Raw genomic sequence first — 18529 nt, 5'->3', positions numbered from 1 at the left:
TCTTCTTTTCTTGATCAGACTCAGGTATTTTATTATTTTTATTAGTCTTTAAAGACTCAACTTTTGGCTTTGTTGATTCTTTGGGACAGTTACTTTGTATTTCATTAATTTCTGCTGTTTTTGTTATGTCATTTTTGTTTTTTTGTTTGGGTTTTAATTTTTTTTTTTTTTTTTTTGCGGTACGTGGGCCTTTCACTGTTGTGGCCTCTCCCGTTGCGGAGCACAGGCTCTGGACACGCAGGCTCAGCGGCCATGGCTCACGGGCCCAGCCGCTCCATGGCATGTGGGATCTTCCCAGACCTGGGCACGAACTTGTGTCCCCTCCATTGGTAGGCGGACTCTCAACCACTGTGCCGCCAGGGAAGCCCTAATGTGTTTTTTATGTTTGCTATTGTTGTTCTAAATTATTGAGGTGGATACTTACATCTTCAATTTCCAAACTCTCTGCTGAGGTGCTCCCAGGATACAACCGTGAACTCAACAGGGCACCATAGGGTATTCTGAATTTTTAAGGGAAACATGACAATACTCAAAACGTGTTGGATGCTACATAAGCTACTAGCTTGAGATAATTCAGTTTTAACATTCGATAATGCTGTCTTGTTAATCCCTCAGTGCCTCCAAACAGGTTTTTGTTGATACAGCTTTTCTTCTTATTCTCATAGGGGAATTGGTTCAAATTACCTTATTCACCATTACTGGAAATGGAAGTTTTGAGTTGTTGTTCTAACTAGCCTATTTTTTTAATTGAGGACCAAAACCTACTTTCTTTTGTATTAAAGAAGTTGATGACAGTAACCTTACTGATTATAACAGTGTTTATAGTACTTACCCCTTTTTGAATGTTTCCTTTGTTCTTGGTATTAATATTCATAGGTATATGTAGTAATTTCTTATCTTCCCCAGTCGTTTCTGCCATTGTATGACTATATGATTAATTTATTCTTTCAGCAGTTTCTAGGAATTGACCTGGATCAGGCCTTATTCCAACCCTTTCCATCAGAAATTGTATTTCAGAACTACACTCCCTGTGAAGTCTATGAAGTTCCACTGGTTTTGAGGAACAATGACATAGTGAGTACGTTTGCTGGGATGACTGTACCTTTCATGGATATATAAGAAGGGATTAGATAAAATGGGATCCTGTAGGGTCTTAGATAAGCTCTTTAACTTGATAGGCCTAGGAAAACAGATAAAAACATGCCCTTTGACTATAAGCTTAATGAAGACAAGACTATGTTGGTTGGTATGTTGCTAAATGCTCAGTCCCAGGGCAGTACCCCACAAATGGTAAACTCCCAGTGTGTGCACTGACATTTTGTTGAATAAGGGATTGGCTAGATCAGTGTCATGAAGTTCTCATGAGTGACCATTTGGGCTAGGTTTTCATTTAATACAAGATGATTACTGTTCGTGTTTACATATGCCATGTTAGAGCCACTATTTCCTCAATTGAAGGTATCAACTCTACTCATATGAATTGCAGTTGTTGAGCCAATGCATTTAGATTCTGCTAATTGTATTAAAAAAAACAAAACAAAAAAGAAGATCCCCTTTTCTCTTTTCCATCTCCTCCCTTCTACCTTAGATAGCCTTCAGATTTTGTCTACAGATAGTTTTGCATGGCTTCTCCCACTGTCTGTACCTTGTTTCTTTGCGGTTGCAACTGAGGATTTCTTCTCCATCCTTATGCCTTTTCTTTCAGAGATATATTAGGGTATATTTCAAGAAAGAGTATTAAATGACTGAAGATTTCCTTGACATGTAACAATAATGAAAGGAAAAATAATGCAGAAGGTCAGCATGAAGCACAGTTAAGTGTGAAAAGTAATCAGGTAGGAAGGAAGGTGTTAGATACTAAGCATCAGGTGTTAAGGACAAGTAGAAATACTTATGGGAGTCTTAGAATGTTGAGACAAAAATTCTAGCTATAATAAAGTAGGGAAAATAAGTGAAGACTATGCAAGAATTCAAGGCAAATGGGAAGACTTGCAGTTATATTCAGTACAGTAGCTCATTAAAGGAATCAGTGATGCCTTTGAGAGATCAAGGAGGTGATTTAGTGGCAGCAAAGTCAGACTTCGGAGAAAATGGAACATTTAGTTCTTAGCTGAAAGCGTGTTAGCAAGAGAAGCTCATGGGATGGAAGCTAAAGGGTACGCAGAGAGAAGAAAAAAACCCCGAGGTGTTCAGGGTTATGTTCCTAGACCTCAGGAAGAGGTGAGTTACATAGACATTAGGACTCTCTCTTTTCATGCAGGGCTGCCAACCAATTTAGTTTCTCACTTCGAGTTCTCGTTTTCCCTTTCTCCATTACTTTTTGACTCTCGTTCAAGTTTTTTTAGGCTATTAAAGGCAGAGAGGAGCTAGTGCAAAGGGTACTTTGGGTACTCCTCCCCAGCCATAAGCAAGAAGTGATTGTCACTGAGTGTATATGAGCACGTCAAGGATAAGAGGCATGTGTGAGTCTTGTCTGCCAAAGGGCATTCAGTTCTCATGGATAAAACCCACACTTCTTGGTAAGATGCTGCTAGAGTATTGGATCCCATGAAAGGAAGGTCCTCATCTAAGGAAAGTTCAGCTATCAACAAGCAGACAGATTCTGTAGGCTAGGCTTCTGTAGGCTAGGGCTTGTTCTTGGTGAGTTACTCCCAGGACCTCCATACGAGGTGGCTGATGTAAGCCTGCTTCTCTACTTCCTGGTTCATGGATATGCAAGGAACCACTGAGATACATTTGGGGCACTGAGAAATGCTTTCTGTGTCGTTTACCTTTTATTTGCTTCCTGACTGCCATGGAGTGCAAAAGACAGAGCCTGTTTGGTCTTTGTTTCTCTACCTCTCTCAAACACACAAGTTGAAAGTAAGCCATGAACACTCTACAAGCCACAACACAATTCACTTGGGGTACAATTATAAGCACCCAGACTCCAGAGTCAGACTAATCTGGGTTCAGATTCTAGGTGAACTGTCTCCCAGCTGTAGACTTTGGGCAAGTCACTTCACTTCTCCAAGCTATGGGGATAAGAATAGCACCCATTTCAATAGGTTGTTTGGAATATTAAATGAGATAATGGATGTAAAGTACTCAGCTCAGTGTCTGTCCTATAATAAGCACTAAAGCAATGTTACTATTCTTCTTCTTATTATTATTAGTGTTGCTGTTGTTTTCCTTTCTAGTTTTTAATCCACAGTTAGGCTCTTACTAAAGTATTCCCAGCAAGCTTATATGGCATCATTCAACACATCATAAACACCACTGCACATTTCTCTTACCAGCAAAGCCAATTCTATTCCTACCAGATTTGTACACATCTCTTTCTTACCTCCCCACTCTCTAGTCTTGAGATCTGTCTGAATTCTCTCTGCATTTCTTCTTCCCTTCTGCATCTGGGTTTCAGCTTTGAGAGGTTGTGGGAGTTCCTGTTTCCTCATATTTCACCTGAGACTCCTAGGACATACTTAACTATAGTTAACTTTCTTCTGCCCCCTTTGAGTTTTTAAAAAAACAATCCTCTCCCATTCCTGTGTCCCTAGAACCTCCACCCTTGACCACCCGCCTTCTCACAGTTACATTTCTTTTACTGCTTGGGGCTATCTGAGATAGAAATATGTACTCTGGATGAGGCAAGCAGAGCAGAGGAATAAGACTTTAAAAGGATGGGACTGTTTGAAGCTGCTCTGAGACTGGCCTTGGGGATTGTACTGCCCTCTGTGTTCTTGCTTCACAGTGGTGTTTAGGTAGGACAGTCCTATAGGGAGGGGAGGTGGAGTTAGGCCAGGACTTGATTCGGAACACCATTGCTTGGTAAAGCTGTAGCACTTAGGGCAAGTGTCTGTTTCCTCATCTGTAGAATGAATTGTAATGAAGCTCAAAGGTTATTGTGAGGATCAAGTGGCATCTCATGTACAGTGGATGATCCATAGCAAGAGTGCAGTAAGTGTGATTTCTTCTCCCAGAGCAGTTCTCAAATATTGGGAAGTCCAGTGCAACTCCACCGTGTGGGTGGGGTTTTAGATGATCAAGCAGTTAGTCTTCGAAAATAGTCACATTTAAATAATAAAATAAAGATTTGCAATAACAATTAAATTGAGTAATAATAATAATGTTAATAAAAATTAAAGCTAAAGTACACTGAGTGCTTACTTTGTGTGAGGTACTGGGGTAATAAAGGTAAGATCTGTCATCTCCTTTTACACTTGAGGAAACGAAAGTTCAAACCTAACCAAAGTCACATGGCTAGTAAGTAGTAGATGGAGATTTCACGTTTAACTGCAAGGCCTGTCCTTTTTCTTCTGCTTTCACATGTACAGTGCCCATTATTGTGTTTTTCTTGCAGGTTCCAAGGATGGTGAAAGTTGTTGAGGAAAGTTCACCTTACTTTAAAGTAATCAGCCCCAAAGATATTAGCCACAAAGTAGCACCAGGAGTGCCATCCGTTTTCCGAATCCTTTTTACTCCAGAGGAGAACAAGGTAACAGCAGCGCTGGCAACAAACTGGTTGAATGCTTGTCACTAGCAGTTTGCAATTCTGAGCATTCGAGGAGGTGGTGTTGGTGTTGGTATTGTTGGTGGTGGTGTTAGTGGTATTGGTTGTGGTGTTGGCGTGGTGGTGGTGGTAGCTGTGTCATCGACAGTGTTGTTGGTGTCGTTGATGGTATCGGTGGTGGTGGTGTTGATGGTGGTATTGCTGGTGGTGGTGGTGAGGAGAGGAATGGTGAGGGTGGATGAGAAGAGGGGATGGTGCACCACTGGAAATACAGAGAGAATTGTCAAACAGTGATGAGGGCTTATATGAGCTGCAAGTAGCCAGAGTGTAAAGAAGGGTAATCCTTCTGGATGCTCCCATGGAACCTACTTCAGCATATTTATGTTGGACTGTACAGCTAGAGAGACACCAAAAAGGAAAAGATGTGGTCCAAGTACAATGAGCTGAGACAAAGGGTAGAGATTATGCCTTCTTGGAAGTTTGGGATTCTTGTTAGTTGCATCCCTCCTCCCCACACTCTAACTAGTTTAGGAAAGTGTCCTAAGATCCAATATTGATCACAGTATCAGCCTCATTAATGGCAAAGAATATGGCCAGGACCTGAGGCCATATTCTGCTCCTTAATGACCGGTAAATAACCAGTCCTCGGTGAACGGGTGATCTCACCAGTAGCTCTTCCTAAGCACAGGTGGAGAGGCTAGAGCCAAAAGCAGAGACCTGCCCTGTCTGCTTATCCTTGTCTGCACACAGACCGGCTAGAAAGAGCCTGAGTTCAAAAAGAGGCCATTTCCCTCCAGCACCACCACAGCTGTCAGGAATCTAGCCTATTCTCAGGCTCTCCTCAGTTGTATAAATTCCAGTTACTTCTGGAAGGAAAAACTAGCTTGGGCAACTGAGGGAGGAGGCTTCTCCCCAGCCCTTCTCCAAGACTGCAGAATTGTGGGTTGAGTTTTCCTCTGTAAGGGCCAAAGTGGGGACTTGTGTGGAGGAGGAAAGGGCTTTTACCAGCATGACTGAAAGAGTGAGGACAAAAAACAAGGCTAAAATAGGCATAACAAAATGTCAGGTTATATGTAATGTTAAATAGTGTGTTTGCTTATCTGTATTGTGCCGTTATGGTTGGAATCAAAAGAGCGTAATGGAGACACAGAGAACTAGCTTTGAATCCCTGCTTCTCCATCACTAATACTTATTAGCTGTTGTAAATGTCATTACCAGTATTCCTGGTGCTGGTGCTACTGTTTCTGCTTTTCTGGAGAGCAGGGATAGAGAATTTAATGTGGTCTGCCAAGCATATATCACTGGAGCAAGTGGTTAGAAATTTCATTACTATTATACTGCTGTTATTATTTTCCCACTCTGTAGTATTACTGTTTGTTTCTTGGGCTGTGTTTATGAACTTATCATTTTGTTTGGGGTATTATTGAAATAAACAGAAAGATAAATAGTTCCAGAAGTAGTGCTTTTTGTTACACGTTATTGAAGTCCTTATTTTTTTCTCCAGACTCTATATCTGAATACTCTCTGTGAAGAGAACAGTACTTGGATTTAGTTTGGGTGTCAAATTTTCCTACACTGTCAATTAATTATAAAAGCTGAATATAATAAGCTTTTGTGCAGCTTGAAATATTAAGCTTGCTGGATTTGAGGAGTTGGCTTTCCTTAATTTTTTTCTGTGCTGGAGAAAAAAGTATCTTCTGTTGAATAAGTATTATTCTACCTGTAGGTAGTCTGGCTGAGAGAGAGATACACAGAAGTTTCTGAAGAGGTGGAGTGTTCTATGTCATGATAGATGTGTGGGTTACATGGATGAATTCATTCATCAGAATTGTATATTTAGTATTTGTGCACTCCAAAATATCTAAACTTTACCTTAAAAACTTTTAAAGTATAATAACAATAGAAAGGTGAATGGATGGAGGTACAGATGAAACCAAAGTGACAGAATGTTAACAACTGTTGAATCTGGGTGATGGATACATGGGATTTGTTATACTATTCTGTTTTATTTGTGTATATTTAAATTTTTACCTCATCAAATGTTAAAAGCAAAGGGAGAGAGATTTTATTACTGCTTATCTATACAGCAAATAAATAACTGAAATATATTTTAGGTGAGTTTGTACTTACTTTAAGTATGAAATGCCAGCATTCCCATTGAGGATTATTACTTGGCTATATTTCGTGGAAGCTTATCTTACTCCTAGTTTTTTTTTTTAATAAATTCATTTTATTAATTTATTTTTGGCTGTGTTGGGTCTTCGGCTTTCTCTAGTTGCAGTGAGCGGGGGCTACTCTTCGTTGCTTCTCATTGTGGTGGCTTCTCTTGTTGCGGAGTACGGGTTCTAGGCACACGGGCTTCAATAGCTGTGGCACGCGGACTCAGTTGTTGTGGCTCGCGGGCTCTAGAGCGCAGGCTCAGTAGTTGTGGCGCACGGGCTCAGTTGCTCCGCAGCATGTGGGATCTTCCTGGAGCAGGGCTAGAACCCGTGTCCCCTGCATTGGCAGGCGGATTCTTAACCACTGCGCCAGCAGGGAAGCCCACTCCTAGTTTTTTTTTTTTTTTTTTTTTTAAACTTTATTGGAGTATAATTGCTTCACAATGGTGTGTTAGTTTCTGCTTTATAACAAAGTGAATCAGTTATACATATACATCTGTTCCCATATCCCTTCCCTCTTGCGTCTCCCTCCCTCCCACCCTCCCTATCCCACCCCTCCAGGCGGTCACAAAGCACCGAGCTGATCTCCCTGTGCTATGCGGCTGCTTCTCACTATCTATCTACCTTACGTTTGGTAGTGTATATATGTCCATGCCTCTCTCTCGCTTTGTCACAGCTTACCCTTCCCCCTCCCCATATCCTCAAGTCCATTCTCAAGTAGGTCTGTATCTTTATTCCTGTTTTACCCCTAGGTTCTTCATGACTTTTTTTTTTTCTTAAATTCCATATATATGTGTTAGCATACGGTATCTGTCTTTCTCTTTCTGACTTACTTCACTCTGTATGACAGACTCTAGGTCTGTCCACCTCATTACAAATAGCTCAATTTCGTTTCTTTTTATGGCTGAGTAATATTCCATTGTATATATGTGCCACATCTTCTTTATCCATTCATCCGATGATGGACACTCAGGTTGTTTCCATCTCTGGGCTATTGTAAATAGAGCTGCAATGAACATTTTGGTACATGACTCTTTTTGAATTATGGTTTTCTCAGGGTATATGCCCAGTAGTGGGATTGCTGGGTCATATGGTAGTTCTATTTTTAGTTTTTTAAGGAACCTCCATACTGTTCTCCATAGTGGCTGTACCAATTCACATTCCCACCAGCAGTGCAAGAGTGTTCCCTTTTCTCCACACCCTCTCCAGCATTTATTGTTTCTAGATTTTTTGATGATGGCCATTCTGACTGGTGTGAGATGATATCTCATTGTAGTTTTGATTTGCATTTCTCTAATGATTAATGATGTTGAGCATTCTTTCATGTGTTTGTTGGCAATCTGTATATCTTCTTTGGAGAAATGTCTATTTAGGTCTTCTGCCCATTTTTGGATTGGGTTGTTTGTTTTTTTGTTATTGAGCTGCATGAGCTGCTTATAAATTTTGGAGATTAATCCTTTGTGAGTTCCTTCATTTGCAAATATTTTCTCCCATTCTGAGTAATCAAGACAGTATGGTACTGGCACAAAAACAGAAAGATCAATGGAACAGGATAGAAAGCCCAGAGATAAACCCACGCACATATGGTCACCTTATCTTTGATAAAGGAGGCATGAATGTACAGTGGAGAAAAGACAGCCTCTTCAATAGGTGGTGCTGGGAAAACTGGACAGTGACATGTAAAAGTATGAGATTAGATCACTCCCTAACACCATACACAAAAATAAGCTCAAAATGGATTAAAGACCTAAATGTAAGGCCAGAAACTATCAGACTCTTAGAGAAAAACAGGCAGAATACTCTGACATAAATCACAGCAAGATCCTTTTTGACCCACCTCCTAGATAAATGGAAATAAAAACAAAAATAAACAAATGGGACCTAATGAAACTTAAAAGCTTTTGCACAGCAAAGGAAACCATAAACAAGACCAAAAGACTCCTAGTTTTTTTATTCCCTCTTAGCATTCCATTTCACCAACATTGCCTATGGCCTATGGGGAAAGCCTTAATTTAAAAAAATAAGTGTACGGGCTTCCCTGGTGGCGCAGTGGTTGAGAGTCCGCCTGCCGATGCAGGGGACACGGGTTTGTGCCCCGGTCCGGGAGGATCCCACATGCTGCGGAGAGGCTGAGCCCGTGAGCCGTGGCCGCTGAGCCTGCGCGTCCGGAGGCTGTGCTCCACAACGGGAGAGGACACAACAGTGAGAGGCCCGCGTACCGCAAAAAAAAAAAAAAAAAGTGTTGTTTTACTGTTTCTTCTTCTAAGTATTTGAAAGTTATCAATGGTTACATGCATGTATGAGGAGAGAGAGAGTGAGTATAATGGCTACCTGTGAGAAACTTATCTAATTTTGGACACATTAGGATTTTGTGTTGGATTGGGCTCTAAGCTATGAAATAATTGACAGAATACGTTTTTCTAAGGACTTAGTGATTTCTCCTTCTGCTGACTGTCTAAGACTGGTGGTGGGTTTTGGGGAAGCTCCTGCTGCTAGTTTTGGTTCCCTTTTTCTACAAAGATCCTGCCACCCTTGCACCATCAGCAAGGCTCCATCCCAGTAGTTTTCCAGTCGTCTGGGCATCTGCATTCACTCTTACTGTTGGAAAACCAACAGGGCCATGCACAGAATGACAAGCTAGGGTTAGTTGTGCTGTCTTTAGTGCTGCTCCAGAATGTAGCAGAGGACTACTAGAGCCAGATTTATTTCAGGAAGAATAAAAGTCAGTCTTTTCACTGTGTCACTTTTTCTCCAGTTGGCCAAATTGAAAGCCAGTGTGCATATGTATTTTTCTCCTTATCCCCTGCTGATCTGAACACACTCCATTCTCATTTACCCTCCTCACACCTGGAGGGTGAGATATGTAAATCGAAGCATGCCACAGTTTAATAAGCCAGTCCCCTTTCAATTGGATTTTCAGCACCCATGTATATTAGCATGTCAAAGATGATAATGCAATTTACATTTTTTCCTGTCATCTATTAATCTAGCTTCCTGGAGATTTAACTTGTTTAGAATGCCAAATACCCAGATAACAGGTGCAGGAAATTCATTTTGGCTTTCCTTATCTCTTCTTTTCACATGGACTTGAAAAAGAAAAAGATTGGATATGTTACTTATCTAATAATCCTAGTATACATGTCATAGACGGTAGAAATATAGTAATCAGTGTTATCATAACACTATAAAATTCTGGAGACTGGCATTTTTCTTGACCTCTTAAATCTGTATCTTTACTATTAAAAGGAGTATAAAAAATATTAGGCTTATGTAGGAAAGCAAAACTTGGTACTTCCTTGGACTTAAGAAAGCATCTCTTTGTAATAGTGTTGGCATCTGGAAATAGCAGCAGTGGTCTGAAGAAAATATGAAGTGATGTAATCTTATTGCTCCGTTATGTTTTGAGAAAATATCTAGTTTGTTGTCAAAATAGTTTTCTTGATTTGTTACTATGAAATTTAAAGAACATGGCCCAAGAAGAGTAGAAAAACGTTAACATAATTTGTTACCCAGGTGTGTAACATTAATGAACTATAGTGCCAGCACTTTGAATTAAAGTATAGATGTCATAAGATTTTCTACAATCAGTGATTCTTGTTGACAGAAATAATGATAGGAATTTAGTTTTCTTCCTGCCTAGCATTCGCCCTCCCTAGTTCTTTCTGGGTTTCCCCTGTAATCCAGGTTAGGCCTAGTACGGGGCCTAACATACAGGAAGTGTGCAGTAAATATTTGCCAAGTAAGATAAATAAGTTAATCTCAAGAAAATATAAGGTAGTTTCTTCAACTTGAGGATGGCCTGAAGACGATAAAAGCAAAGGCATATAAAAAGGGGGCTCAAATATCTTTTTGTGCCATGAATGTATTAGATGTTAACTTTTTTTCCCATTATTTCAACCAGGAGAAAGATATCTAAGAAGGCTTATTTAAAGGTGTTTCTTCCCATTTTGTTTCATATCTTCAGTGAGTCACATCACTACTTTCTAGCTTTCTGGATTCGACAAATATCATTTTATAATATGGCTAATGAGGATCTCAGGCATTCTCTTTATGAAGAACTCTTGATAATGTAGTATCCAAATAAAGATATTAAAATGAATGTCATTTCACTCACTCTGCACCAGGCCCAGTGCTGTCAGCCAGGATCCAGTGGAGAATAAAAGAAGCTTGGCCTTCATGGAACTTATGTTCCACAATGAATAAGCAAACAGACCATTTAATGTCAGATATTGACATGATAGAGAACAGAGAGTGATAGAGAATGGGGACTGTTTCCTTTCAGTAGGAAGATCAGGGGAGACTTCTCTGATGAGGTAACATTTGGGCAGAGAGCTAAACTGGGAAGATACTTGTGTGGGAGCAGGAACAGCACTTACAAAGGCCCTGTGACAGAAGTATGTCTGGCAACAGGTCAGGGAAGTGCAAGGCCGGTGTGGCTGGAGCAGAGGAAGCTGCTGGGAAAATGGTAGGAGACAAGGTTTATAGACGGTAAGACCATGAAGGGTCTTAGAAATCATGCAAAGTAGAATAGGAAGCCACCATAAGTTATTTAAAATATTTCTATTATGGAAGCTTTCACCCATATGTAAAAATATAGAGATTGATATAGTGAACTGTCGTCACCCAGATTTTCAAGCTATCAGTGCATGACCAATCTTGCTTCATCATCCTATCCCCTGCCTCAGAGGATTTTGCAGCAAGTCCCATACGTCATTTCATTGTAAATACTTCATTGTTTGTCTCTAAATGATAAGGTCCTTTCTAAAAGTTAACGTAACCACAGTACCATTATCACACCTAAAAAATGACAGTAACTCCTTAATATCATCAGATATCTAGTCAGTACTCCCATCTCCCCAGTTGAGTAATATTAAAACATATATGTATATGTAGAGGTGTGTGTATATATGTATATAAATGTCACATAAATCAATGATATATATGCATTTTAAGTTGCTTAAATCAATCACATGTATATGTGTAAGTTGATTTGCTTAAATTGGGATCCCAACAAGGTACTGAGTGCAACTCCACCAGATTCCATAGAATGATCCTCCATCCCCTCTGTTTCCTATAGACTGGTAATTAGGTCTAGAGCCTTGTTTAGATTCATGTTTGATTTGGAGGGGCCAGAATTCGTAGGTAACGTGGTATTTCCTATTGCATCACATCAAGAGGCACAAAATGGCTGTTGTTACACTTTATTTTTGTAATGAGTTAATAAGGATCCTGAGGTACAGTTCATACAGGAAATATAGGATAAATGCTTGTTTCTTTCCCTTTATCTGCCCTGGTGAGTTTTGATTAGGAATGACGTATCTGGCTTACATTTTTAAGATCACTCTGGTTGCTGTGTGGAGAATAGACTGAAGAGGGTGTGAGGCATAATGGCTAGTTGTCTACTCTTAACATCCATTTTCTCTTTCCTCATTGGTAAGAGAATCACATATTTTGATTGGATTTGTTGCTGCCTGAAACAAAATGTTGCATTTCCCCAGCCTGCTTTGCAGCTGCATGTTGTCTAAATGTTGGCCTGTGCGATGCGAGCAGGACTTCCAAACGCATGTACTTGACGGAAGCTGACACAGTGGAAAGTGATCTATTATGCCTTCTCCTGCCTGCAGCTTGGCTGTGAGAATAGCTGGCATCCCAGGAATCACTCTGCCCCATCCAGCGACATTGGGGATGGACCCTGTGCTCGACTGGTGGAGCAGGAATTTAGGAATTTGTGCCTCTCATGACACTGTGGAGTCACCATACCAACCTGGCCCAACTACCTCTGGACTTTCTAGGAGAGAAATAAACTTCTAGCTGCCTAGTTTAAGTTGCTCTTATTTTCTTCTGTTCCCTGTTATATATAGCAGAACTGAACCCTGATGAATATAGAGACAAGAGCCTATTATAATAGTTTGCCTTTGAAGAAAAGATGAGGATGATTTGGACGAGGGTGGTAACAGTGAGGTGATGAGAAGTAGGTGGACGAAGGATATATATTTTTATGGCAGAGCTGTCAGGGTTTGCTGATGAATTAGATAAAGGGAGTGAAGAAACAGGAGTCTAGTTTCTCATAGTATTTTGGCCAGCAGCTGACCGAATGGTGCCACCATTTGCTGAGATATGGAAAGTGGAAGAAAAACAGGTTAACGAGGCTGGGTAGGAGTGAGGTAGGGACTCAGGAGCTCTGTTTTTTTATATGTTAAGTTTGAACTTCCCTTTAGACATCCAAGTGGAGATATCAAGGAAGCAGTTGGACACAATTGTCCGCAATAAAGGGGAAATGTTGGGTCTACAGACAAATATTTAAAAGTCATAGTGTAATGATGCTACTTACCACCAAGGGTGGAGGAGATGATGCTGGGAGTGAGTGGAGATAAAGAAGAGGGTGGAAAGCGAGGAGATGCCAACAGAGGGTGACACTAAGAAGGGGTAGTTGCGAAGTAGGAGGAAAGCCGGGAGACGGCAGTGCTCTGGAGTCCGGGGGGATAAAGTATTTTAAAAAAAGAAGGAGAGATCAACTGTGTCCAAAGCTATAAAAGTAGAATAAAACAAGGATGTGGACTTAGCCATTAGATTTGGCAAAGTCATTAGTGACCTTGGTGAGAACAGTTTCTGTGGAATATTGGGTAGAGAAGTCTGATGGGGTGGGTAAAAGAGAGAAGGGAAAGTGAGGAGGTGGTAATATTGAGTCTAAATAACACCTTTGAGGAGTTTTGCTGTAAAGGGTAATTGGAAAAATGGGGCAGATGTTGAGATTGAGGGTAGTTTATTTAATATTTAAGATGAGGCTATTTAAGCATTGTTGTAAGCTGATGTTTAAGTTATTTAAGCACTGTTATAAGCTGTGAATGTTCAGTAAAGAGGGAAAATTGATGCTTCAGGAAAATCCTAAGGTAAGTGAGAAGGATTGAAATCTAGTATGCAAGGAAAGGGTTTGGTCTTAGATAAGAACAGGAATGAAGGCAGAGTATATGGGTATAGATACAGGTTGATTGGTAGATTTAAGGTAACTTAGAAAGCAAAAAAGCTAAACAGGAAATTAATTACCTTAAGTGGGTGATTTGTACATGAATCCTGAAGTAACCACGTGATCGTTGTATACTAATGATAAAAATGGTCAAAATAAATTTGGAAGTCCTCGGGTCTCTTTACAAGCCAAAGATCAGAGGTCATTCCTTTTTAATAGGTGGAGAAGTGTAGATGCCCCTAGGAAGCTGAGACCCCAGGTAAATCATATGAAGAGTCAGAGTGGTAGAGGATAAGGCCCGAGAGACCTGATCAGTCTTGGTTTTAAACTGATTAGGACTTGAGAACTAATTCTTCCCTTTAGAGAGGTGAATTTCAGATTGAGAAGATACTATAAAATAAGTACTTTTAACTGGTTAGGGAATTTATAACGTTTTTCAGGGACAGTGAGTATTAAATGTGCTGAGTCCTAATCAAATCTGGTTTTACTCTGTGTTAGCCATTCCACCAAGTTTAGGAGTGGAGAAAAGGGAGAAAGAGGATTGTGAGGGCTTAAGCACACTGGCTGTGCTTGCCCTTGAATGCCTGGGGAGTCGTTTGCTGCAGTAGAAGACATCATCTTCCTTTGCCTGAGATGTTAAAGGACAGAATTATTGCCACGTTTGCTTTCTATCGTGGAGCTAATATAAAACCAAGATTCATTCTTTTCACTTCTCAGAGTCAAATCTGCCACTTGCATATTCCACTGCTTTTTTTTTTTTTTTTTAAGTTTGGAGGATAGGCAGGTTGGAAGGAAGGCTAATGGACAGAAAAAAAATGGATAGGAAATTTCATCTGGAGACCATTGTTATATAGAATAACATTTTAGGATATAAAGTAATTCATAGCTAAGTCTCACAGTAGACGGGAGAGAGTTTGGAATAAATATTTTGGCTCTGAATGGTGACCTGATTGCTCTGAATTTAAGTACAGAGGAAGGAAGCACATCAACTGAAGTAATTGCTTAGCTTGCAGGCTGACAGAGCCTCCCAAGTCATAACATCTGAATGAATTCTAAGCCAGTAGAGCAGTATATAATTGTATATTATATAATCTAATATAGTCATATTAAGTACAGAGCTTCAGAGATTAGAATACATTTTTAAGGAGTTTAAAGAATTTCTTCATATTCTTTTATATGACTTGATTATGAAAAAAATATATAATTCTGATCAAACTTCAAATCTTCCTCATTGGGAAATTTGAATATTTCAGTTAGCCTCCTAAATTATTTTCAGCTGTCTTCAATTCCTTATAGAACAAGGCAGAGAATATGTAAACATAGAATAAATTACCTAGAGATCCCCTCTCATTGTGGATTCAGCAGCATCTTTTGTTCTTTCTCTCAAAGCCTCAGTTAATATTAAGTTTCCACATGTGCCAGCAGCTTTCCAGTTTCTAATTCCCAACAAAACCTTTGCTTGCTGGGTTTGATCTCCTAAGAAAAAATGAAAACAGTACTTATCTCTTTAGGTTTCTGATGTAATCACACTAGACTGTTTTGTTGAATTCTATGGAGTTTTCTAGGATCAAGTATGCTTCGTGTAATTTGTACTTTCTTTTATCTGAATGGCATAATTTTTGAGCCTGGCATTACCATGCAGAAACCAGAATCACTTGAAGAGCTAAGAGCCCAACAACTCAATTTAAATAAATTTCATGAATACTGTCCATTAATTGTTATTACTTGCTCCTACCTTAGGATTTTCATGTTTGCACCTCTCCTTGCCAGGAGCGCTCCATTCCTATATCTTGCCTGACTGGATGCTTTGGATATTCAGGTCTCTATTCGAAGGCCACCTCCTCAGGGAGGCCTCCTTGGTTGTTCTAACCTAAAGCAGCCACTTCCCATATTATCACTTTACCATGTTTTATTTTCTTCAAAGTCCTTGTTGTTTTTTGAAATTATCTTGTTCCATTATTATCATTATTACCAGGATTATCATTATTATCCTAACAACAAGTACACAAATTGAGTTTTCCTACGTGCCTTACACAAAACATTGTATTTTATGCAACATTTTAGTAATGACAACTAACATTTATTGAGTACTTAACTACTCGCCAAGCTCTAGGCTAAGCATTTATTTTACTAGGCCAGGTCAGTTTCATCTCTTGCCTGGACTACTGCAGTGGCTGCCTAACTGGCCACCCTCTTTTCATCTTAGCCTCCTTACAGTTCGTTGCCTACATAGCAGCTACTAGTTTTTCTAAAACATAAATCAGGTACATCATGATCCGCTTTCAGCATCATTAATGTTTTTGGCCATCCTCAGGTCCTAACAATGGCTTACAAGCTCCTGTGTGATCTGGCTTCCCACAGCCTCTTTGCTGCATCTCTAACCTCTCCTTACATTATTCCCCTATGGCCACAGTCTCTGAATCATGCTTCGCCCAGATTACCACCCACCCCCATGGCATCATTTCTCCTTTCACTTAGATTTCTGCTGGAATGTCACCTCCTCATAGAGGCCTTTTCCCACTCACTCTTTATTCCCTTATGCTTTATTTCTCTTCACTCAGCATTATAGTACTCATTTGCCTGTCTTTAGCAAATATTTGTTGAATGTTTACTAAGTACCACGCCCTGTTCTAGGAGCTGGATATGTGAAGTCAATACGATGGGCAGAATCCCTGTTGACATGGAGATACGGGGGGAGGCATACAATAGACTCAATAAATAGGTAACATATATAATATGTTAGATGGCTTTGGGAAAACTAAAGCAAACGAAGGGCTAGGGAGTGATGGGACAGGAGAGGGAGAGTTAAGTTTACAATAGGGCAATCAGGGGAGGCCTCAGGGAGAAAATGGACATTGTGCAAAGTCCTGAAGGAAGTGAGGGAGCAAGCAATGTGAATAATTACAGGAAAGCATGTTCTGGATGGAACGAGCATCGAGTTTGAAGGCTCTGAAGGGAGAGCATCTCTAGAATACTCAAGAGACAGCAAGGAAACCTGTAGCTGGAGCAGAGACGCAAGCTGGGGAGGGGGGAGGTGTGGCCAGAGAAATGACAGGGGTGCCAGGCCATAGCACTCAGAGCCCCCCAGCTCTCTGCTTGGGAGATTTTGAATGGAAGAGCCTCCTGCACTGACTTATATTTTAACTGGATCCCTCTGGCCCTTGTGTGGAAAATAGACTTTAGGGAGCAAGGGTTGAAATAGAGTCCAGTCAGCCCAGGAAAGATTGGAGTGGCTAGGGTCAGGGTGGCAGGGTGGAAGTAGTGAGACGTGTTTGTGGTCTGGATATATTTTGAAGGTCAGTCCTACAAGATTTACTAAGAAATTGAGAAACAGAGTGATAAAGGATGCCTCATGCCAGGATATTAAATCCAGGCCAGTGGAAGGATGGAGATTCATGTACCAAGATGGAGAGGCAGTGAGGGGACAGATTTAGGGTGGAAGGAAGGTCATGAGCAGGACCTCAGTTGGCATTGTGGAGCCTTTGTGGGCATGAGGAAAAGGCTGCCCCTATAGGCCGATTCAGTTGGAGCCAGCAGAGTGGACTGGATTTCAGGCTCCGTTCCTTCCCTTAGTAGGGTATCTTTATGCACAGTTGCATGCAGTGGCATTAGTCAGCAGCTTTGCTTTGGGCCATGGTAAGTTTGTATCCAGTGAGATGTTGATCCGGCTGCTGGGTATGAGTTTGGGGTTCAGGGAGGCAGAGAGACTGCAGGTGTAAAGCTCTGTTGTGGGAACATTCCTGGGTATTTTCTCTTTATATTTATTTAATATATTTGTGTATATATTACTTTGTACATTAGATATGCTTTATTTACCTGCTCACTGTCTCTTCCGTCACTATGTAAGCTCGAAGCGATCCACGTCCATGTTTACTACTCAGTTGCATACCCAGACCCAGCTCAGTGCCTGGCACCTGGACACTTAATAAACATGGTTGGATGAATAAACTAATTGGGGATACCACTGCTTTCTACTTGTCCTGTGGGTTTCATGAAATTGAGTGCATGGCCAGGTCTAAATGTCAGTCAGTATGTCAGACATTCCCATTCCTGCTCTGTGCCTGAAGTCCAAAGAGAGGTTTTAAACCTCCACCACTGAAAACCATTTACTGCATGATTACCAAAAGGAAACTTAAGTTCCAAGAGGCCTTCATACTTATAAAGATTGCCTTGCAGCCAAAACACACACTAAAATGATGGGGAAACTTAAAATGAAGGAAAATGAGCCTGTTTTAGATAACAAATTCCTTTCACAGTGACTTCCGAGCCTATTCTTTTTTATTTTATTTAATTTATTTATTTTTGGCTGCATTGGGTCTTCGTTGCTGCGCGCAGGCTTTCCCTACTTGTGGGGAGCGGGGGCTACTCTTTGTGGCTGTGCGTGGGCTTCTCATTGTTGTGGCTTCTCTTGTTGTGGATCATGGACTTTAGGAACACGGGCTTCAGTAGTTGTGGCACGTGGGCTCAGTAGTTGTGGCGCACGAGCTTCATTGCTCCACGGCATGTGGGATCTTCCTGGACCAGGGCTCAAACCTGTGTCCCCTGCATTGGCAGGCGGATTCTTAACCACTGAGCCACCAGGGAAGCCCCCTGAGCCTATTCTTGAGGAGACCGTAATGCTTTCCTTTCACATTTAGGTTTGCTTCTTGGTGATGGTTTACTTTTAACTTTTTCTTTGTTGCACTGAGGATGAGACTTCCATTTTCCTATCTTTTGAGAGGAGATAAAGGGTGACTTAATTCAGCATTTCTGTTGCATTTAGACTCAAGACTGGGGACGATGGATGCCTAGGGCCTCAGCATTTTTGTTTGGAATGGTCAGTAATGGCTTTGCACAAGAGGTGAGGTTTAAAATGGGCTTTGAATAAGTTAGCTATTGTTGCATAATGACAGACCACTCCCAAATTCAATTATGGAT

The 18529-nt window shown here is 40.6% G+C and overlaps 1 protein-coding gene across 1 annotated transcript in view; it reads left to right on the top strand.

The window, feature by feature from the left end:
* The window catches only part of HYDIN (HYDIN axonemal central pair apparatus protein), a gene marked incomplete at its 5' end in the record, with an annotated part of 359388 nt that overhangs the window by 14111 nt on the left and 326748 nt on the right, over nucleotides 1-18529 (top strand). The window contains 2 exons of the mRNA XM_079723315.1: nucleotides 955-1074; nucleotides 4340-4474. Of these exons, the coding sequence (XP_079579441.1) occupies nucleotides 955-1074; nucleotides 4340-4474 (255 nt within the window). The remainder of the gene's footprint in view (nucleotides 1-954; nucleotides 1075-4339; nucleotides 4475-18529) is intronic.

This window comes from Hyperoodon ampullatus (genome assembly GCF_949752795.1).
Source record: "Hyperoodon ampullatus genome assembly, chromosome: 18".
NCBI classification, from domain to species: Eukaryota; Metazoa; Chordata; class Mammalia; order Artiodactyla; family Ziphiidae; genus Hyperoodon; species Hyperoodon ampullatus.
This window is presented reverse-complemented; position numbering and strand designations above follow the sequence as displayed.